This window comes from Symphalangus syndactylus, chromosome 18, assembly GCF_028878055.3.
Source record: "Symphalangus syndactylus isolate Jambi chromosome 18, NHGRI_mSymSyn1-v2.1_pri, whole genome shotgun sequence".
Classification (NCBI taxonomy): domain Eukaryota; kingdom Metazoa; phylum Chordata; class Mammalia; order Primates; family Hylobatidae; genus Symphalangus; species Symphalangus syndactylus.
In genome coordinates this window covers 78,392,769-78,411,944 of record NC_072440.2, presented here as the reverse complement: position 1 = coordinate 78,411,944, position 19,176 = coordinate 78,392,769, and the positions used below count along the sequence as shown (strand labels likewise).

The window sequence follows — 19,176 nt, the reverse complement described above, 5'->3', positions numbered from 1 at the left end:
CTGGGCTAATTTTTGTATTTTTAGTAGAGACGAATTTTTGCCATGTTGCCGAGGCTGGTCTCGAACTTCTGACCTCAAGCGATCCACCCACCTTGGCCTCCCAAAGTGCTGGGATTACAGGTGTGAGCCACCCTGCCAGGCTGAAACTTCTCTTTTTTTTTTTTTTTTTTTTTAAGGGCCACCCAGTAATTTCTACCCTCATGACCAGGAAAAAGAAAAGAAAGAAAAAAACCCAAGCTGATACTGCCTTGAAGGGTGACAGTGGCCATTTTCTCCTCTCTGCCAAAGCAGGACATGTTGTTTATTTATTTATTATCTCTTTCCACATGCTCTGAAGGACACCGTGTTAAAAGGACACAGTGTTAAAAGTTATTTTTAACACTGAGGCTGGAAGGCCACATCACTGTCCCTCACAAATACTTCAAACAGTTGTCTTCAAGATCCTATGGTTCTTTGCCTGACTTTTTTTTTTTTATACCGTGAAGAACAGTTGGGATGAAAGGGATCCATCCCTTGCTTCCTTTAAGATGACCTCTAGGCAGTGGGTTTTCTGTAAGTCTGGCACAAATTCTGGAGCCAATCTCTGGCAAGGCAGAGCCCTAGGCGAGGCCTAGGGACCCAGGGTCTGCACTTAAAGCCTCCCACTCACTAGAAATTATTGATCTCCAGAGATACATAAACATTTTTTAATTTAAAGGGGAGGTGCACAGCACACCTTCCTCCACTGGGAGAAAGGGGGTCCAATTCCCACTCCCCCAAACACAAACAGGTACACACTGACTAAGGCACAGCTAGGGCAGGGATGGGCAGAAGGCCCCTTGGGAGTACTTCGCACTGACAGCTGCAAGGGGTGTGGAGGTGTGGAGCTCATCACCTCTGGAGGTGGGTGGGGGCAGGAGAAGAAAAGCCTCAGGGCTCCCAAGGAAATAGGAGAAGATCGTCGGGAAATAGGCAGATGAGAATACCAACAGGAAACCTAGAAAAGAGATGAGAGGAAGGAAAGAAAAGAGAGAGTGAAAAAAGAGAAACAGCTTAGGGGTGAAAACAGGCTGTGGGCAACAGAACAAAACAGGAAGGAAACAGCAGAGGAAAGGGAAGAACATACATCAGAGAACTGGGAGAGTACGATGAATTGGGAAGGAAAGAAAAAGGGGGAGGAGGAGATAGGGAAGAGGAAAACACAGGAAATGAATACTCAATAAAGAAAACTCGGGAGAGCGGATGAAGAGGTTGGAAAGGCAAACGGGGCCCTTTGGGAGTCTTAGACCTTGACAAAAACCAGGTGGGCAGAGTACACCAGGTCGCCCACATAGGCCAGCAAGTTGACGGCCGTCAGGATAGTCACAGCCCGTTGGCGGTCCCAGATACACACAAGGTAGGGGTTTCTGTCGCTGCAGCTCACACCTCTCGCCTGCCAGGGCTGGACACCATACTTCTCGTTGAACTGGTAGAGGGGCCAGAGGACAAGGGCAGTGGCATAGAGGAGGACGGACAGCAAGGCCAGCCCCAACTGGAAACTGGGGAAGCGGATGGGCAGCATGTTGGTGCAGCTCCCCAGGCTCAGCAGGATAGTGAAGGCCGCCAGGATGAAGCAGAGGGCGTACACCACCACGCACCACTGCAGGGCCGGCCAGTTGTGGTACACGTAGGGGCTGCTGATGAACACGAAGATGAGGCAGGCCACGAAGGTCTCCAGCACCTTCAGCAGCCCGGGCTCGGAGGCCATGTAGCCAGTGATCTCGCCAGGCCGGGCCCGGGTCCAAGCTACTTCAGTGGCGTAAGCCACACAGGCGATGCCAAAGAAGACGGTGGCGGCGGCGATGGCATGGCCGTGGGAATGGCCGTGGGACAGGAACTGCACGTAGGTGGTGGGGTAGATGATGGAGGCCGAGAGGCACAAGAGGGCTGCGTAGCAGGCGAAGGTGATGGGGAAGTTGTGCCAAAACAAGGGGAAGCGGGCCTGGAAGCCGCCCAGCTCCACCAGGAGGATGACCGGGGTCATGGCAAAGAAGAAACACCAGGTGAACATGGACCAGTTACCCATAGGCCCCTTCCAGGCACCTGCGCTGGCCACCAGCGAGAAGGCCACGCAGGTGGACACAAGCTGCAGCAGGCGGAGGAGGCCCAGGGCCTGGGTCAGGGCCCTAGGGGACCCTACAACGGTGGGGGACCCCATGGTGGTTGTGACAGTTGGGTGGGTAACAGTCACTGGCATGGCAGCAGTCCTGGCTGAGGAACTCACGGAGAAAGGTCTGGCTGTGGAAACGGATTAAGTCACACTCCTGGAAAAGGCTGGGAACAGCGAGAGACAATGTCAGTGTCCACTGGGTCTGGGCTTCTCCCTCCCAGGACCCGCCACCCCGCGGAACAGGAACATAGCACCGAGCCCGGAAGAGGTCTGGCCTTGACCCAGGGAAGTCCCGCCCCTCTCCTTCCACCAGTTCCACTACCTGTGTGGGCTGCGGCTGAGGAAACCCAGCGGAAGTGCACACCTGGGGCAGGCGTGGGCACGTGTATGATGGTAACCCCGCTCTGGCAGGGGCCAGGGGGCAGGCGGTGGTGGCGGCAGGTCCTGGGGCAGCACTGAGGGGCCAGCAGCCCAGCAAGGCCCGACTCTCTCTCCTTATAAAGGCTTCAAGTCAGCCTAACCATTTTTAATTTTCTGACTTTTTTGAGATAGGGTCTCACTCTGTTGCCCAGACTGGAGTGCAGTGGCATGATCAGGGCTTACTGCAGCCTTGACCTCCCAGGCTTAGGTGATCCTCCCACTTCAGCCTCCCAGGTAGCTGGGACTACAGGCACCAGGCACCACCTGCCTGGCTAATTTTTTGTGTTTTTAGTAGAAGCAGGGTTTTGCCATCTTGCCCAGGCTGGTCTTGAACTCCTGGGCTCAAGTGATCCACCTGCCTCAGCTTCCCAAAGTGCTGGGGTCAGAGGCGTTGGAACTAGAGCAACTTCATCTTGAATAGGAGCTGAGTAAAATAAGGCTGAAACCTACTGGGCTGCATTCCCAGAGGTTAGGCATTCTAAGTCATAGGATGAGACAGGAGGTCAGCACAAGATATAGATCATACAGACCTTGCTGATAAAACAGGTTACAGTAAAGAAGCCGGCTGAAACCCACCAAAACCAAGATGGTGATGAGAGTGTCCTGGTCATCCTCACAGCCACACTCCCACCGGCGCCGTGACAGTTTACGAACGGTGTGGAAACCTCAGTAAGTTACCCTATATGGTCTAAAAAGGGGAGACATAAAGAATCCACCCCTCGTTTCTCATATAATCAGGACATAACCATAAAAATGGGCAACCAGCAGCCCTCTGGGCTGCTCTATGGAGTAGCCATTCTTTTATTCCTTTACTTTCCTAATCAACTTGCTTTCTTTGGAGTAGCCATTCTTTTACTCCTTTAATTTCCTAATCAACTTGCTTTCACTTTGCTGTATGGACTGTCCTTGAATTATTTCTTGATCAAGATCTAAGAACTCTCTCTTGAGGTCCAGATTGGCACCTCTTTCTGGTAACAATGGGATTACAGGCAAGAGAAGAGTCACCATGCCTGGCTGTTGTTATTATTATTGATCTATGGCCAAGACTTGCTCCAGGAAAATCTGCAGTCATACATTCATTCTGTTGCTTGTCATTCTTTGAGGTCCACACGCAAAGCCTAGTCTCTAGGGGCCACAGGCTGTGGGGAAGTAGGGGGCTGAGAAGCCATGCACTCACCTTCACCCTTTCTTTGCATCTGCTTTGTGCAGCTCTACTCTCTCAGGCATCTGCCCTTCGATGAATAACTGCCCTGGCTCTCTTATAGACCCCAGTTTCAAAGTTCTTCATATTCATGCATTTGTTCATTCATAAATTCATTCATTTATGTACTTCCTCATTCAAAGCGATACTTAGGAATTAAATATACTGAAAAGTTTCCTGAGGCAGAAATAATTGTATTCAAGCATATAAATACAACTACAGTTTCATTCTCTGCTGTTTTGAGAGTGAAAGCGTGTTTTTAAAAGAAGGAAAGACCTCAGAGAAAACTGCATGTTGATTCTGAGAGGCTGTGGAAGCAGTAAAGAAGCCAGCTAAAACCCACCAAAACCAAGATGGTGATGAGAGTGTCCTGGTCGTCCTCACTGCTACACTCCCACCCGTGCCATGACAGTTTACAAATGCCATGGAAACTCCCTCACAGTCCAAACCATGTGTGGGAGCAATTGCCTCATTGGGGTACTATGAGATAACGGCAGCACCCAGAGTCCAGAGCCAAGGCTTTGCCCAGCACATGGCAGACACTTGCTCATGCTACTTCTCTTCACTGTATGTTTACATTAAACGAGCATCTGTGTTCATCACATTATTGGGCAGGTAGCTGTGCTCAAAGTAAATTATTTGTTTGAAGGTGTGACCAGCTTACATGGGGTGAGAATTTCAATTGAGTCATTGGGTTTGAAGTCCCAAGTAGAAAATGTTATTTCCATAGAGCAAAAGGATGAGGAACATTTGTAAACTTGTATTTGTTGCTTTTGTACCACTGAGGCTCTTGCTCATTGATGTTCAGCAAATCTAGGTTGGACTTTCAATATGGTCACTGCACTGGGTGCTGCAGGAAGTGACAGGCTGCTGCTAGTGTTACTCACATAATGCAAAGTTGCTGCAAAAGCTCTTCCAGTCCTTCCTATGTGGAATCTAGTGAGTAAAGAGTGGAATCTAGTGACTAAAGAGAACATCTGAGGGCCCTGGTTTACAAAAGATGCACCAATGATCTTTTTAAAAGACATATATATGAGAATACATTACTAACAATTATAACATGTTCAATTTGGTCAGTTTGCTTGTTTTTTTAAATGTATCTGATATTCACCTGCATTGCTGATTTTAAGAAGTGCTTTCATATATGTTGCCTTGATTTGGATGTCATGTTTCTATAGGTCTCTGAGACACATCTTCCGTGTGCATTATATTGTCAAGCACTAGGAGTTTAGTTCTTATCTCTACCATGAGAGACCAGAATGGACCTGTAATTCAGGAAGGATGCCTGCACACTGGCAGACTTATTGTAGTCACGGATTTTGTTTTGGAAAACCTTAAAAAATAATTTTCCTAGCTTTAAAACATAATAGATATTTATTGTAAAATGTTTGCAACTAGAAGAAATTATAAAAAAGAAAATAAAATTACAATCTGACTGTGTATGTAAACACACATAATTATTACCTCCCTTAACACCTCTTCCCTGGGTCAATTTAACAAAATTATATTCTCTTTGCTCACTCAGCATTATGTTTGAAAATTTAACCATATCATTATATATACATATATGCATCTGCTTTGTGCCGCTTTTATATATATATATATATATATACTTAGGGGCAGGGTCTTGGGTCTTGCCCTGTTGCTCAGGCTGGAGTGCAGCAGCACAATCATAGCTCATTGCAGCCTTGAACTCCTGGGCTCAAGCAATCTTTCTGCCTCAGCCTCCCAAATAGCTGAAACTACAGGGGCATGCCACCACGCCAAGCTAATTAAATAATGTTTTTGTTTTGTTTTGTTTGTTTTTAGAGACAAGTTCTTATTATGTTGCTCAGGCTGGTGTTGAACACCTGGCCTCAAATGGTCCTCCTGCCTCAGCCTCCCAAAGTGCTGTGCCTGGCTCATCATACTTTTTAAAATAGTTATTTTTAGTGGCTGCGTAATGTTCTGTTCTTTGGATAGATAGTTTACCATTTATCACTTACGTTTGGTCATTTCAATTGTTCCTAAGTATTTTTTTGCAGTTATTGACAATGTTATAAATAGAAAATAAGTGCAGGTGTGATTTACAGGTGGTACTAATAGTATTCTAAAATGTTGGTATTAATCTGGATTATGGCAAAATCCTAATCTGGATAATATTCCAACATGCTAATCCTAATCTGGATTGTGGCCTCTTCCCAAGTCTATCTTTCCTGCCTGTCTTTGGTTCTGGCGCCCACATCACTTCTCTCATCTGCCTCCATCCTGGGAAAACCTTTTCTTAACTTCAGGACATACTGGGTTCCAGCCCAGGCTCTGCCCTTCACATTTAGTAGAAGGTTAGAAGTTTATGGCTGGGCGCGGTGGCTCACGCTTGTAATCCCAGCACTTTGGGAGGCCGAGGCGGGCGGATCACGAGGTCAGGAGATCGAGACCACGGTGAAACCCCGTCTCTACTAAAAATACAAAAAATTAGCCGGGCGTGGTGGCGGGCGCCTGTAGTCCCAGCTACTCAGAGAGGCTGAGGCAGGAGAATGGCGTGAACCCGGGAGGCGGAGCTTGCAGGGAGCCGAGATTGAGCCACTGCACTCCAGCCTGGGTGAAAAAGCGAGACTCCGTCTCAAAAAAAAAAAAAAAAAAAAAAGAAGTTTATGCATTATGACTAATTTTTGTCTCATGATTAATATGTAGCTTGGTTTGAAGTTTGTTCCTAAGATTACACAGCAATCAGTTTTTCAGTGAATGTAGTCATATTCTTAATTCAGTATTCTACTTCTTTGTTTAGTGAGCTACTCTTTAAGACCCAAAAAGGGGCTGGGCGCAGTGGCTCACGCCTGTAATCCCAGCACTTTGGGAGGCCGAGGCGGGCGGATCATGAGGTCAGGAGATCGAGACCATCCTGGCTAGCACGGTGAAACCCCATCTCTACTAAAAATACAAAAAATTAGCCGGGCGAGGTGGCGGGCGCCTGTAGTCCCAGCTACATGGGAGGCTGAGGCAGGAGAATGGTGTGAACCCCGGGGGGTGGAGCCTGCAGTGAGCTGAGATCGCGCCACTGCACTCCAGCCTGGGAGGACCAGATAATACTGTAGAAAAAAGTACAAAACCTTTCAAGTGTATTCTCCTATACTCATGGTTACTTTCTGGAATAAATACTGAGAATAGTCCACCTCATTCCATGAAGTAGTTCTTACGATTTAAAAGAATCATAAAATAAAAGAAGAAAATAAAAAGACAAATCAAAATGGAATCATGAAAAATAAATCCTAAGATAAGAGTTTAAACCTTAGGGAAAGCTTTAGAAACACAGAAATGTGGCCCAGATGGCCCCAACGGTTATGAATGTTGAGCTTGAATTAGGCCCTGAACTGCTAGACCAAAATGAGGACGATGTTCTGTCACATAATTCGCAATAATCTCAAACTGAAAACCTACCCTGCATTATGGGTTAAAGCAATTTGTGAAGCACAGAAATAGTTTTATCTTATTCAACCTACCCTTTAAATTTTGCTAAAGGCATCCTGGAATATTTTATGATTGTTCATGATTAAAGGCATCCTAGAATATTTTATGACTATCTTCCCACTGAGGCATACTCCATGAAAAACTGAAAAGTAAAACACAGAAATGATGACTTCCATTGTACATTCAAAATGTCTATGGTTTGTTCATCTGGGTGTGATCTGAGACTCCAAACCTCTCTTTAAATATATGTATTCATTTTTGACTAGATGATATATTCACATCACATGGTTCAAAACACACAAGGCACAAAAGGACATACAGTAAACATCTTCCTCTCATCTCTGTCCCACAGTCACCCAGTTCCTCTGCCAGAGGAAACCCATGTCACCCAATCTTTTTTTTTTTTTCCCAGGCTGGAGTGCAGTGGCACGACCTCTGCTCACTGCGAGCTCTACCTCTGGGGTTCAGGCCATTCTCCTGCCTCAGCCTCCTGAGTAGCTTGGACTACAGGCGCTCGCCACCACGCCCGGCTAATTTTTTTGTATTTTTAGTAGAGACGGGGTTTCCCCGTGTTAGCCAGGATGGTCTCGATTTCCTGACCTCGTGATCCACCCTCTTCGGCCTCCCAAAGTGATGGGATTACGGGCGTGAGCCACCGTGCCCGTCCACACCCAGTCTTTTTGTAGGGTCTTGGGGATTAGGTGAAACCATCAACTGAGATCAAGAAAAAATAAGTACAGTTTATCAGATGATTTCAACACTTGGCTTGGGGAAAGAGGAATGCCAATAACTGCACTCCCAAAGTGTTGATCTAGTTTAGCTTTTATGATTTCTGTGGTCATGGCTGCTTCCTGGGCATGTTACCTGTAAAGTCGCACTGAGCTCCCTGTGCTTGGCTTAGTGCTCTGCCCTCACCATCTTGAAATTCCTAATGCATTTTCATTACCGGCCGGGTTCTGCTAATTATGTCGCTAGTCCTGTTAGTGATACTTTTGAGATTAAAAACAATAGGATAATTTATGACTCAAGTAGTCCATGACTGACATGAGACCATTGTTTGCTTTGAATAAAATTCAGATTCTCACCTGTCTCTGAGGTTCACAGTGTTGAAACATCTGCTAAAAAGGTGAGAAACCTCCTGATTGAATAAAATTTCTAAAATAATGGGAAAATACCAAACTGAATAGTAATGAGCTGCTTTTGAATATTAAATTCCAGATAGATTTATTATGTTTACACAATTATATGTTTAATATTTGCTATATTCTTAAAGACTATAGGTTTGTTTTTGGCAATTGACATTTTAACCATATTGGAGTGGGGTCAAGGCTTCAGTAGCAATCTGTCAATAAATATGTAGTACCCTGTGGTTGTGTTTTGAACATGAGCACTTACTAAGTCTTCATAATAAGGGATATGAGGCCAGAAGGTGGCCTTCCAGCCTAGTGCATACCTCATGGGAGTAGGCTTGCCAGATAAAATACAGGACACACAGCTAAATTTAAATAAACAACAAATAATTTCTTTAGTATAAGTATGTGCTAAATGTTGCATAATTATGTATGTGCTAAATAAAACTAAATATACTAAAATAACACTTGAGACATTTATACTAAGTATAATATAAATAAATATACTAAATGTAACATTTGAGACATAATATACTAAAAAATCATTAGTTGCTTGTCTGAAATTCAAATTTAATGGCATTTCCTGTATCATTACCTACTAAATCTGGTCATTCCATTTATGGGACAAGATAAGCAAGAGAACCATAGAAGAAGTTGCAGACTTGACTTGAACTTAGCATCCCACTGCTTAGGGTCAAATGCTGGGTTATAGTGGGGGAGATCTGAAAGTTAGATAAGAACCCACTGCACACTTGTTACACAGGTTGAATATCCCTTATCTAAAATGCTTGGGAGTAGCTTGTTTTAGATTTTGGATAGTTTCAGATACTTGCATATATATTAATATAATGTGATATCTTGGGGACAGGACCCAAGTCTAAACATAATGTTTATTTATGTTTTATATGTATCATATATACGTATCTTGAAGGTAATTTTATATAATATTTTAAACAATTTTGTGCATGAAACAGTGTGTGTGCATTGATCCATCAGAATGCAACCCTTTTGGACAATATGTGGTTGTTTGGCCTCACCATAATTCCTGACTCTGAATTTATATGCTACTATAAGCAATCATTTTCTTACACTTATTCACATATAAGTACTTAACCATAAAAAGTATGATATATCATTAATACAGTGAAAAAATGTGTTCAGGGTAGGTAAGCAGCCCAGTAGCATCACTAGAATACCTGTAATCTGCTATTAAAAATCAGCAATAACAAGTGACAGGCTTTCAGTCTCCACCTATGATGCTATGTTTTGATTAAATGATTACTATGTACTGTGTTTTTTTTCTTTGTGAGAGGAAACATCAGAAGCAGTTGAAAGACCAGGAAGTGAGTCCCCTAGGGATGAGAAGGCATTCTGCTGGATGTCTTTTTAAAAATATTCCTCCAAAGTCATCTGCCTCATTAACAACATTTTTGTCTTGAAAGTCTCCTTTGATTTTATGAACTTACATTATTTCTTGCTCTGTTATGACCAAACACTGCTCTAGTCCTTCAAGAAGCCCATCACACATTTTCACTATGTTGTCTATAGGCACTTTTCCTGCAGTGTTAATGTAATCTTCATCATCACTGTTATGATCACTTGATTCAAAACTATTTCAGGCCGGGCGTGGTGACTCGTGCCTATAATCTCAGCACTTTGGAAGGCTGAGGTAGACGGATCACCTGAGGTCAGGAGTTCAAGACCAGCCTGGCCAACATGACAAAACCCCGACTCTACTAAAAATACAAAAAGTAGCTGGGCATAGTGGTGGCCGCCTGTAATTCCAGCTACTCAGGAGGCAGAGGCAGGAGAATCACTTGAACCCAGGAGGTGGAGGTTGCAGCAAGCCGAGATCACGCCACTGTACTCTAGCCTGGGTGAGAGTGAAACTCTGTCACCAAAAAAAAAAAACAAGAAAAAAACCCCAAAACTAATTCAGTTATTTTACCATCAGCAAATGAACATGTGGGGCTTCATTATTGATGTTAAAAACTTCTTTGATTGACCAGGCACGGTGGCTCACACCTGTAATCCCAGCACTCTGGGAGGCCGGGAGGATCACGAGATCAGGAGATCAAGACCATCTTGGCCAACATGGTGAAACCCCATCTCTACTAAAATACAAAAAATTAGCGAGTGTGGTGGCGCGTGCCTGTAATCCCAGCTACTTGGGAGGCTGAGGCAGGGAAATTGCTTGAACCTGGGAGGTGGAGGTTGCAGTGAGCCGAGGTCACATCATTGCACTCCCCTGGGCAACAAGAGTGAAACTCCATCTCAAAAAAACAAAAACAAACAAAACAGAAAAACAAAAAAAACTTCTTTGATCTCCATGTCCTCCAGCTCACTGACACACTGTGAGAGTCTATTTTTTGCATATGTAAGAAGGATAGATATCTCACTTGACATATAGGATCCTTCAAAATCACCACCTTGTTCATCATCATCACTGAACATAGCTGCGGGCCAGAGGTTGTGCCGAGTATGCACAACTGTGTCTTCAGTTAGAACTATGTTCCAACAGTTGGCAGTAGCATACACGGCATCTTTCATGCTAAACTCCTTTTGAAAACCTTCCACATTCATGCCTCTGTTCACTGCTGCTAGCATGCTGTTCAAGAAAGTGTTTTTATATTTACTCTTTATTGATTTAAGGATACCCTGGTCACATGACTGAATGAGTGAAGTCACATTTGGGGAAAAGTACATGGCATACACATTATTTTTTGATGAGAATTTCAACTGCAGGATGAGTAGAGCAGTTGTCAATAACAGTCTCGTAGTTGTCATTTACTCCAGCTTCCCTGTAGTGAGCACCAGCAAAATGTTTGTAAAACCAATCAGAAAAGATGTCCCTGGCGATCCATGCTTTTTTGCTAGTGTAAAAATGGGCTGGTGAGAAATTCACTCTTCAAAAACAATGAGAATGCAAGCTTTTGCCTAACAGCAACTTTGCACTTATGTGTGCCTGCTGCATTAGTACATCCCAGCACAGTTATTTTATTGTTGGCATCCTTAATTCCTCTATTGACTATCTCCTCAACTGTAGTCAAGTGTCTTTCTGGGGCAATAATGCCAAAATGGTGATGTTTCATCAACACTATAGACTTGTTTTTGTGTCAGATTTTCAACAGCAACAACCTTGGCAAACTCATCAATAAATTTTTCTGCTGCTTTGTAATCAGCAGATGCTTAATCACCACAAATTGAAAAAAATTTTGCCATGTTTTTTCTTAAATTTCGGCAACCAGCTCATTGAATATTCACAGTTCCTTCCATTTTCACTTCATCATGACAGATCTTTGTTTCACGATCAACATACCATTAAGTGGCATGTGTTCACTGCAACACTGACAGATTCAAGACACGATTGAGAACTTCATTTATCTGTAGCTTTTTTTTTTTTATTTTTTGAGACAGATTCTTGCTCTGTCACCCAGGCTGGAGTGCAGTGACACAATCTCGGCTCACTGCAACCTCCGCCTCCTGGGTTCAAGCGATTCTCCTGCCTCAGCCTCCCGAGTAGTTGGGATTACAGATGGCTGCCACCACGCCTGGCTAATTTTTGTATTTTTAGTAGAGACAGGGTTTTGCCATGTTGGTCAGGCTGGTCTCGAACCCCTGACCTCAGGTGATCCGCCGGCCTCGGCCTCCCAAAGTGCTGGGATTACAGACGTGAGCCACCACGCCCAGCCGAGGTATGTGCTTTATTGGGGTGGTCTGCAATGGAACCCTCATAACCTTAGAAATATGCCTGTACTATGTGCTGGTAACTGTGTTAATGTGCTTTGCTTGAATAATTTAATTTTATTATTGCAACAATATTATGAGAGAAAAACTAATATTAACCTATCTTAAAAGATGATAAAAAGGGTCCCTACTGCAAAATTGTAATATAATACCATAAAAATTCATCTTTTAAAAAGTATATAATTCAGTGATTTTTGGTATATTCACAAGGTTATGCAACAATTCCCATGATATGTTTTTATTTTTAAAATTTTAATAATATATTTTATTTAACAAAATATACCCAAAACATTATAATTTCAGTATGCAATCAATACAAAAATTATTGAGTTTTTTTTAGTCTTTTGTCATACTAAATATGGTATATATTTCACACTTAAGAGACATCTCAAATGCTCAATAGCCACATATATCTACTGGCTACTCTATTAGCATAGCATTAGAGAGATATAGAGACTACTGTTGACTTTTTCAAAACAGTTTATTTTTAACTAATTATAGATTCACAATATGACAAGAAAAGGGGAGTAAGGCCTTGTATACCCTTCATCCTGCTTCCAATAATGCTGATATCTTATTATAGTAATTATAGTACAATAACAAAACCAGGAAATTGATTCTCATCTGTCGTTGCCTTTTAAAAAATTTTTTCAGTGTATTAAAAAAATTTTTTTTCAATAGGTTTTTGGGAAGCAGGTGGTGTTTGGTTACATAAATAAGTTCTTTAGTGGTAATTTCTGAGATTTTGATGCATCCATAACCCAAGCAGTGTACACTGTACCTAATGTGTAGTCTTTTATCCATCACCCCCCTTCCACCCTTTCCCCCTAGTACCCAAAGTCCATTGTATGGACTTATTTCTTAAAATAAGACATTGCATCCTCATAGCTAAGCTCCCGATTGTGAGAGAGAACACACGATGTTTGGTTTTCCATTCCTGAGTTACTTCACTTAGGATATAATTCTCTCTCTCTCTCTCTCTATATATATATATAAAATGTATAAATATATATATCACATATAAAACGTGATATATATATATCACATATAAAACGTGATATATATATATCACATATAAAACGTGATATATATATCACATATAAAACGTGATATATATATCACATATAAATCACATTTTATATGTGATATATATATATATCACATATAAATCACATTTTATATGTGATATATATATATATCACATTTTCTTTATCCACTTGATTGGTAGGCATTTGAGCTAGTTCCATATTTTTGCAATTATGAATTGTGCTGCTATAAACGTGTGTGTGCAAGTATCTTTTTTGTATAATGGCTTCTTTTCCTTTAGGTTGATACCTAATGGTGGGATTGCTGGATCAAATGGAAGATCTACTTTTAGTTCTTTAAGGAATGTCTACACTGTTTTCCATAGTGGTTGTACTAGTTTACATTTGAACCCACAGTGCGAAAGTGTTCCCTTTTTACCACATCCATGCCAACATCTATTAGTTTTTGATTTTTTGAATATGGCGATTCTTGCAGGAGTGAGGTGGTATCACCTTGAAGTTTTGATTTGCATTTCCCTGATAATCGGTGATGTTGAGCATTTTTCCATATGCTTGTTGTCCATTTGTGTGTCTTCTTTTGAGAATTGTCTATTCATGTCCTTAGCCCACTTTTTGATGGTATTGCTTGATTTTTTTCTTGCTGATTTGTTTGAGCTCTTTGTAGATTCTGGATATTAGTCCTTTTTCAGATGTATACATTGTGAAGATTTTTCTCCCACTCTTTGGGTTGTCTGTTGATTCTGCTGTTTCTTTTGCAGTGCAGAAGTTTTTAGTTTAATAAGTCCCATCTATTTACCTTTGTTCCTGTTGCATTTGCTTTTGGGTTCTATGTCATGAAGTCTTGCCTAAGCCAATGTCTAGAAGGGTTTTTCCAATGTTATCTTCTAGATTTGTTATGGTTTCAGGTCTTAGGTTTAAGTCTTTGATCCATCTTGAGTTGATTTTTGTATAAGGTGAAAGATGAGGATCCAGTTTCATTCTTCTACATGTGGCTTATCAATTATCCCAGCACCATTTGTTGAATAGGGTGTCCTTTCCCCACTTTATGTTTTTGTTTGATTTGTTGAAGATCAGTTGGCTATAAGTATCTGGCTTTATTTCTGGGTTCTCTATTCTGTTCCATTGGTCTGTGTGCCTATTTTTATACCAGTACCATGCTGTTTCGGTGACTATGGCCTTATAGTATAGTTTGAAGTCAGGTAATGTGATGCCTCCACGTTTAATCTTTTTGCTCAGTCTTGCTTTGGCTATGTGGGCTCTTTTTTGGTTCCATATGAATTTTAGGATTGTTTTTTCTAGTTCTGTGAAGAATGATGGTGGTATTTTGATGGGAATTGCATTGAATTTGTAGACTGCTTTTGGCAGTATGGTCATTGTCACAATATTGATTCTACCCATCCATAAGCATGGGATGTGTTTCCATTTGTGTTGTCTATAATTTCTTTCTGCAGTGTAGAGATCTTTCACCTCCTTGGTTAGGTATATTCCTACTTTTTGTTGTTGTTGTTGTGGTTTTTTTACAGCTGTTGTAAAAGTGGTTGAGTTCTTGATTTGACTCTCAGCTTAGTCATCATTAGTGTATAGCAGAGCTATTGATTTGTGTACATTAATTTTGTATCCTGAAACTTTACTGAATTCATTTACCAGTTCTAGGAGCGTTTTGGATGAGTCTTTAGTGTTTTATAGGAATATGATCATATCATCAGCAAACAGCAACAGTTTGACTTCCTATTTACCAATTTGGATGCCTATGATTCCTTTCTCTTGTCTGACTGTTCTGGCTAGAACTTCCAGTACTATGTTGAATAGAAGTGGTGAAAGTGAGCATCTTTGTCTTGTTCCAGTTCTCACGGGGAATGCTTTCAATTTTCCCTCATTCAGTATAATGTTGGCTGTAAATTTGTCCTAGATGTCTTTTATTACCTTAAGGTTGTCCCTTCTATGCCGATTTTGGTGAGGGTTTTAATCATAAAGCGTTGCTGGATTTCTTCAAATTTTTTTTCTGCAGCTACTGAGAGAATCATGTGATTTTTGTTTTTAATTCTGTTTATGTGGTGTATCACATTTATTGACTTACTTATGTTAAACCATCCCTGCATCTGTGGAAGCCCACTTGATCATGGTGGATTATCTTTTTGATATGCTGGTGGATTTGGTTAGCTAGTATTTTATTGAGGATTTTTGTGTCTATGTTCATCAGGGATATTGGTCTGTAGTTTTCTTTTTTTGTTATATCCATCCCTGGTTTTGGTATTAGGGTGATACTGGCTTCATAGAATGATTTAGTAAGGATTCCCTTTTTCTCTATCCTGTGGAATAGTGTAAGTAGGATTGGTACCATTCCTTCTTCGAATGTCTGATGGAATTCAGCTGTGAATCCATCTGGCCCTGGATTTTTTGTTGTTGTTGTTGGCAGTTTTAAAATTACTATTTCAATCTTGCTGCTTATTATTGATCTGTTCAGAGTTTCTATATCTTCCTGGTTTAATCTAGGGGAGGTTGTATATTTCCAATTTATCCATCTCCTCTAGGTTTTCTAGTTTATGTGCGTAAAGGTGTTCATAGTAGCCTTGAATAATCTTGTATTTCTGTGGTATCAGTAATAATATCTCCCGTTTCATTTCTAATTGAGCTTATTTGAATCTTTTCTGAGTTAATCTCACTAATCAATTTTATTTATCTTTTCAGAGAACCAGCTTTTTGCTTCATTTATCTTTTGTATTATTTTTTGTTTCAATTGCATTTAGTTCTGCTTTAATGTTTGTTATTTTCTTTCTTCTGCTGGGTTTGGGTTTGGATTGTTCTTGTTTCTGCAGTCCCATGAGGTATGACCTTAGATCGTCTATTTGTGCTCTTTCACACTTTTTGATGTAGGCATTTAATGCTATGAACTTTCCTCTTAGCACCACTTTTGCTGTATCCCAGAGGTTTTGATAGTTTTGTCACTGTTATTGTTCAGTTTAAAGAATTTTTAAATTTCCACCTTTTTTTTTTTGAGACGGAGTCTTGCTCTGTCACCCAGGCTGGAGTGCAATGGTGTGATCTTGGCTCACAGCAAGCTCTGCCTCCCAGGTTGACACCATTCTCCTGCCTCAGCCTCCTGAGTAGCTGGGACTACAGGTGCCTGCCACCACGCCCGGGTAATTTTTTGTATTTTTAGTAGAGACAGGGTTTCACCGTGTTAGCCAGGTTGGTCTCTATCTCCTGACGTCGTGATCTGCCTGCCTTGGCCTCCCAAAGTGCTGGGATTATAGGCGTGAGACACCGAGCCTGGCCTAAGTTTCCATCTTGATTTCATTGTTTGCCCAGTGATTATTCAGGAGCATGTTATTTAATTTCCATGTATTTGCATAGTTTTTAGAGTTCCTTCTGGAATTATATCCAATTTTATTCCACTGTGGTCTGAGAGAATACTTGAAATAATTTCAGTTTTCTTAAATTTACTGAGACTTGTTTTGTGGTATATCATACGGTCTTTCTTGGAGAATGTTTCATGTGCTGATGAATAGAATGTATATTCTGCAGTTGTTGGATAGAATGTTCTGTAAGTATCTGTTAAGTCCATTTGTTCGAGGGCATAGTTTAAGTCCACTGATTTTTTTGTTGACTTCCTGTCTTGATGACTTGACTAGTGCTGTCAGTGGAGGATTAAAGTCCCCCACTATTACTGCGTTGCCATCTATCTCATTTCTTAGGTCTATTAGTAATTCTTTTATAAATTTGGGAACTCCAGTGATAGGTGCATATGTATTTAGGACTGTGATATTTTCCTGTTGGACTAGTCCTTTTATCATTGTATAATGTTCCTCTTTGTCTTTTTTTAACTGCTGTTGCTTTAAAGTTTGTTTTGTCTGATACAAGAATAGCTACTCCTGCTCATTTTTGGTATTCATTTGCATGGAATATCTTTTTCCACCCCTTTACCTTAAGTTTATGTGAGTCCCTATGTGTTAAGTAAGTCTCCTGAAGACAGTAGAAACTTGGTTGGTGAATTCTTATCCATTCTACCATTCTGTATCTTTTAGGTGGAGCATTTATTCCATTTACTTTCAATGTTAGTATTGAGATGTGAGGTACTATTCTGTTTACCTTAATACCTTTTAAAAAAATTTTATTATTGTTTTATAGGTTGTGTGAGATTTATGCTTTAAGGAGGTTCTATTTTGGTGTATTTCAAGGATTTGCTTCAAGATTTAGAGCTCCTTTTCTTTTTTTGAGATGGAGTCTCGCTCTGTCACCCAGGCTGGAGTGCAGTGGCATGATCTCGGCTCACTGCAAGCTCTGCCTCCTGGGTTCACACCATTCTCCTGCCTCAGCCTCCCGAGTAGCTGGGACTACAGGCGCCCACCACCATGCCTGGCTAATTTTTTGTATTTTTAGTGGAGAGGGGGTTTCACCGTGGTCTCGATCTCCTGACCTCGTGATCCGCCCGCCTTGGCCTTCCAAAGTGCTGGGATTACAGGCGTGAGCCACTGTGCCCAGCCAAGATTTAGAGCTCCTTTTAGCAGTTCTGGTAGTGCTGGCCTGGTAATGGCGGATTTTCTCAGCATTTGTTTGTCTGGAAAAGACTGTATCTTTCATTCATTTATGAAGCTTAGTTTTGCTGGATACAAAATTCTTGGCTGATAATTGTTTAAGGAGGCTAAAATCTCTTCTAGCTTGTAGGTCTTCTGCTAAGAAATATGCTGTTACTTTGATAGGTTTTCTCTTTTAAGTTACTTGATGCTTTTGCCTCACAGCTGTTAAGATTCTTTCCTCCTAATATTGACTTTAGATAACCTGATGACTATGTGCCTTGGCGATGATCTTTTTGCCATTAATTTCCCAGGTGTTCTTTGAGCTTCTTGTATTTGGATGTCTAGATCTCTAGGAAGGCCAGGGAGGTTTTCCTCAATTATTCTCTCAAATATGTTTTCCAGATTTTAGATTTCTCTTCTTCCTTGGGAACACCAATTATTCATAGGTTTGGATGCTTAACATAGTCCCAAACTTCTTGGAGTCTTTGTTCATTTTTTTAAAATCTTTTTTTCTTTCTCTTTGATGGATTGGGTTAATTCAAAAGCCTTGTCTTTGAGCTCTGAAGTCCTTTCTTCTGCTTATTCGATTCTATTGCTGAGACTTTCTGAGCATTTTACATTTCTCTGTGTCCTTGATTTCCAGAAATTGTGATTGTTTTTTGTTATGCTATCTATTTCACTGAAGATTTTCCCTTTCATATCCTGTATCACGTTTTTGATTTCTTTAAGTTGGATTTCACCTTTCTTGGTGCCTTCTCGATATGCTTAACAATTGACCTTCTGAATTCTTTTTTTGGCAATTCGGAGATTTCGTCTTGGTTTGCATCTGTTGCTGGTGAGCTGGTGTGATCTCATAGGGGTGTTAAAGAACTTTGTTTTGTCATATTACCAGAATTGTTTTTCTGGTTGCTTGTCATTTGGATACACTATGTCAGAAGGAAGATTTGGGACTCAAGGGCTGCTCTTCAGATTCTTTTGTCCAACAAGGTGCTTTCTTAATGTAGTATTCTTCCCCTTTTCCTAGGAATGGGGCTTCCTGAGAGCCAAACTGTAGTGATTGTTTTTGCTCTTCTGGGTCTAGCCATTCAGCAGAGCTATCCGGCTCTGGGCTGGTACTGGGGAGTGTTGAGCAAAGATTCCTGTGATCTGATTTGTCCTCAGGCCTTTTGGCCACGGATAACAGCATCTGCTCCTGTGGAGGTAGCAAGGGAGTGAAGTGGTCTCTGTGAGAGTCCTTGGTTGTACTTTTGTTTAGTGCACTGGTTTTGTGTTGGTTGGCCTCCAGCCAGGAGGTGGCACTTTCAAGAGTGCATCAGCTGTGGTACTATAGAGAGGAAACAAACTTGCCCTAGGGTTTCCTGGTTAAGTGTTCAGGTTTTGCAGGGAGTGGGCAGGGCCACAGAGCTGCCAAGATATTATGTCCTTTGTCTTCAGCAACCAGGGCAGGTAGAAAAAGACCACTAGGTGATGTAGAGTTGTTCAAGGCCTTGAGAGCCCACCCCTTGTATGGGTGTGCCCTGGATGTGGAGCATAGTGTCAG

General features: G+C 41.5%; 1 protein-coding gene across 1 annotated transcript; it reads right to left on the bottom strand.

The window, feature by feature from the left end:
- Positions 1–672: 672 nt before the first annotated feature.
- Positions 673–2,443, bottom strand: LOC129467810 (myeloid-associated differentiation marker-like). Its single transcript, XM_055252630.2, has one exon. It carries the CDS (start codon positions 2,213–2,215, stop codon positions 1,262–1,264), a length of 954 nt encoding a protein of 317 aa, XP_055108605.2. The 5' UTR covers positions 2,216–2,443; the 3' UTR covers positions 673–1,261.
- Between the last annotated feature and the right edge of the window lie 16,733 nt (positions 2,444–19,176).

Bases quoted from the DNA above. Each gene is read 5' to 3' on its own strand.
- LOC129467810 (XM_055252630.2), bottom strand. From the start codon at position 2,215: ATGCCAGTGACTGTTACCCACCCAACTGTCACAACCACCATGGGGTCC.